Source organism: Vicia villosa, linkage group LG4 (genome assembly GCF_029867415.1).
Source record: "Vicia villosa cultivar HV-30 ecotype Madison, WI linkage group LG4, Vvil1.0, whole genome shotgun sequence".
Taxonomy (NCBI): Eukaryota; Viridiplantae; Streptophyta; class Magnoliopsida; order Fabales; family Fabaceae; genus Vicia; species Vicia villosa.
In genome coordinates, this window is record NC_081183.1 from 80,709,057 (window position 1) to 80,712,846 (window position 3,790).

The 3,790-nt window shown below is 40.7% G+C and overlaps 1 protein-coding gene across 1 annotated transcript; it reads left to right on the forward strand.

Moving 5' to 3' along the window:
• The first annotated feature begins 315 nt into the window (after positions 1 to 315).
• On the forward strand, positions 316 to 1,143 carry LOC131597411 (uncharacterized). Its single transcript, XM_058870112.1, has one exon. It carries the CDS (start codon positions 316 to 318, stop codon positions 1,141 to 1,143), a length of 828 nt encoding a protein of 275 aa, XP_058726095.1.
• Positions 1,144 to 3,790: the final 2,647 nt, after the last annotated feature.

Sequence of the window (3,790 nt, forward strand, 5' to 3'; positions counted from 1 at the left end):
AATTAGTGCGATGGGAACGAGTTCGCGTGTGAAGCGGGGGAGAGGGAGGCCACCGAGAGTGGCGCCGTCGATCCCGGTGACCCAACCGTCACCATCGTCACCGGTGATGGTGAACTCTATTCCAAGGGAGCCAGAGAAAGATCAGATAGAAGGAAGGATTGAAGAAGAGAGTATGAGCGACAATGACATGAATCTGAAACCCTAAAAGTCGGAAAGATCGAAACTACTGCCATCCCTGAACCGACGAAGATTGAAGAGCGAAAGCTCTGGGTTGATGTTCTTGTTGAGAATCAGAATCCGGCGAATGGATTATCGATGCAGTTCGTCACACCCAATGTGACTGAAGGAGGAATTGAGATAGAGATTGAAGAAGATGACATTGCTTCAGAGGTCAAGTATTGGGAAACAGCTTTAATTCTATACACGATGGGAGAGGATCTGAGCATGAACATGATGAAGAATTTCATGGAGAAGACTTGGAATTTTATCAAGGTGCCTGCACTCTACTACCACGATGAAGGTTACTTTATCATCAGATTCCAATCACACTCAGATATGGATGCGGTGTTGATGAAGGGGCCATACACATTGCGCAATATTACCCTGATGCTGAAGGAGTGGAAACCGGATTTCAACCTAAAAAGAGACATGCTGCGAACCATTCCTCTGTGGGTCAAGCTGCCAAAGCTCCCTCTCCATCTATGGGGAGCAAAAAGCCTGAGTAAAATTGGTAGTGCCTTAGGCGTTCCTCTTGTTACTGACGAATGTACTGCCAATAAGCTGCGAGTGTCTTATGCGCGTATATTGGTTGAAATTGATATCACAAAGGAGCTGACCAAAGAGATCGTTATAAAGGACTGTGAGGGACGAAGACTAATGCAACCAGTGGAATATGAGTGGAAACCATTGTATTGTGATAGATGCTATAGCATTGGACACAAGTGCAGAGACTATGTGAAGAAACAATGGAAGCCAAAAGGAAAAGCAATAGAGACTGCTGCCAGTAATTCTACACAAGACAGTGCTGCAGAAGAGGTGCCAACTTTACCTGAGAAAGGAAGTGAAGTAAAGCAGCCAAATGTATGTGTTGATGAGAAAGCTTGGACAGAGGCCAGATCTACAATAAAGGATAGAGGTAAATGAATTCTGACTGATTCAAATAATGATATACACTGTGTTAATGGCTTTGAGGCACTAGGGGTTTTGAATGACCTCATAGTGACCCTAGATAGAGGGCCATGCTAGTTTCTTGGAACATGCGGGGACTTAATAAGTCAGGCAAACTCAAGGAGATTAGTTCCCGTCTCAAACAAATTCAGCCTGATATTTTGATTCTTATAGAAACTAGAGTAAAGATAGGTAAAGCTATAGTGATTAGAGAGAAACTGGGTGTTCATGATAACTTTATGGACAATTATCAAAATCATGCTAATGGTCGTATTTGGATATCTTGGAATGACAATACTGTTGGTGTGAAAGTGGTGAAGAGCTCTGATCAATATGTGCACTGTGGAATTTATGATACAATTGGTAATTTCTAGTTCTGGCTCACTACTATCTATGGGATGAATCAGCTTGAGCTAAGGAAAAGGCTGTGGAAGGACATTGCAGCTATGAAACCTAATGCTCATGAACCTTGGTGTCTAATGGGGGACTTCAACAATATATTGAAAGCTCAGGATAGGATTGGGGGAAGATTGGTCTCAGATTCTGAATATGTGGATTTGCTGGATATGATGACTCAAACAGGGCTAAGTGAGATGGATAGTAGTGGTGACTACTATCCTTGGTGTAATAGACACACTAATGATACTATTTACTCAAGAATTGACAGGCTCATAGGCAATGTGGATTGGTTTAAGAAGTACAGTGATTGGAACTTGAAAATCCTGGCTCCCAATGTATCAGACCATGCCCTTCTGCAGGTGGTGAATGACAATCATAAAGTGGTGAAAAATAGAAGATTTAAATTCCATAACTGTATAATTGATATAGCAGGGTATGAAGATGTTGTCAAGAAAAGCTGGAATGAACATATTGAGGGCAGCCCTATGTTCATACTTTGGAGAAAATTGCAGAGACTTAAACCTCATCTAATAAACCTGAGTAAATGCTTGGCTAACATGAAGCAGAATATGAGTGAAGCTAGAAGAGATTTGGAGATAGCACAGAGTGAGCTGAGTCATAACAGGATGGATAGCAACCTTATATGCAGGGTGAAACAATGTACTGAAGATCTTATACACCTTCAAGAACTTGAGGAAAAAATGCTTCTGCAAAAATCCAAAATTAATTGGCTGAGAATGAGTGATGAAAACAATGCGTATTTTCATGCTACAGTGAAAGCTAAGCATAAGAGTAGAAGTATTAACATGCTAAAGAAGGCTGATGGGAGTAGTGCTACTGAACAAGAAGATATAAAGCTAGAGATAGTGAATTTCTACAAGAAGCTTATGGGGACCAAAGCTGAAAAGTTGAAAATGGTGGACATAGAGGCTTTAAGAAGAGGCAAACAAATCTCCCCTGATCAAAGAGATCTACTGACCAGAGATGTTTCAGAGGAAGAGATCTTCAAGGCCTTGTAGGGCATTGGTGACCTTAAATCTCCAGGGCTGGATGGGTATGGAACTAAATTTTTTAAAGCCAGCTGGAGCATTGTTAAAGAAGATGTAACTGCTGCTGTTCAGGAGTTTTTTGTGAAAGGAAAGCTCTTTAGAGCTTTTAATAGCACAGTTGTAACTCTGGTTCCAAAACATGACCAGGCAAATGAGGTTAAGGATTTTAGGCAAATTGCTGGATGTACTACAATTTGTAAAATCATTTCTAAGGTCCTTGCAAATAGACTGGGCAGTGTGCTTCATGATATTATACATCATAGCCAAGCTGCTTTCATTAAAGGTCAAGTAATCCAAAACCATATATTACTGGCCTTTGAACTGATGAAAGGGTACAATAGAAGAGGAGGCACTCCAAGGTGTATGTTGCAAATTGATCTACAGAAAGCGTACGATATGGTAGATTGGTTTTCCTTAACTACTATTATGGCAGAATTGGGAATTCCTGAAAAGTTCATAAGATGGATCATGCTGGGCACTACTACAGTTAGCTATAGATTCAATGTGAATGGGGACTACACTGAGATCATGGAGGCTATAAGAGGTATTCGACAAGGGGACCCTATATCCCCAATCCTATTTGTGATCATGATGGAATATTTGAATAGAGTGCTTACCAAGATGTCTCAGAATTCTGGATTTAAATTCCATAGAAAATGTAAGAAGCTGAATATTACACATCTCTCTTTTGCTGATGATGTTTTGTTATTTAGTAGAGGTGACCATTTTATAGATATGTTGTTGGATGGACTGAATACCTTCTCTAAAACCACAGGGCTCATTGTTAACCCAAAGAAATGCAAGGCATTCTTTGGAGGGATGGATAGTAACTCGAGGAGGACAGTGCTGCAGCAAACAGGTTACTCTGAAGGACAATTCCCTGTAAGGCATCTTGGAATCCCATTGGCAAGTAAGAATCTGAACATTCATCATTAGTTGCCTTTGATTGATAAGATAGTGAGCCGTATTAGACATTGGTCTGCTAATCTTCTTAGCATAGCTGGCAGGATCCAACTGGTGAAAAGTGTTATTGTTGCAATAACTCAATATTGGATGTTATGCCTACCTCTCCCCATGGCTGTTATTAAAAAAATGGATTATATATGCAGAAATTTTATCTGGGCAGGGAAAGCTACACCTTGGAAGAAGAGTCCAGTGAGCTGGAACCAAGTTTG

What these genes read in the sequence shown, in the direction of transcription:
- LOC131597411 (XM_058870112.1), top strand. Translation starts at nt 316, where the DNA reads ATGCAGTTCGTCACACCCAATGTGACTGAAGGAGGAATTGAGATAGAG.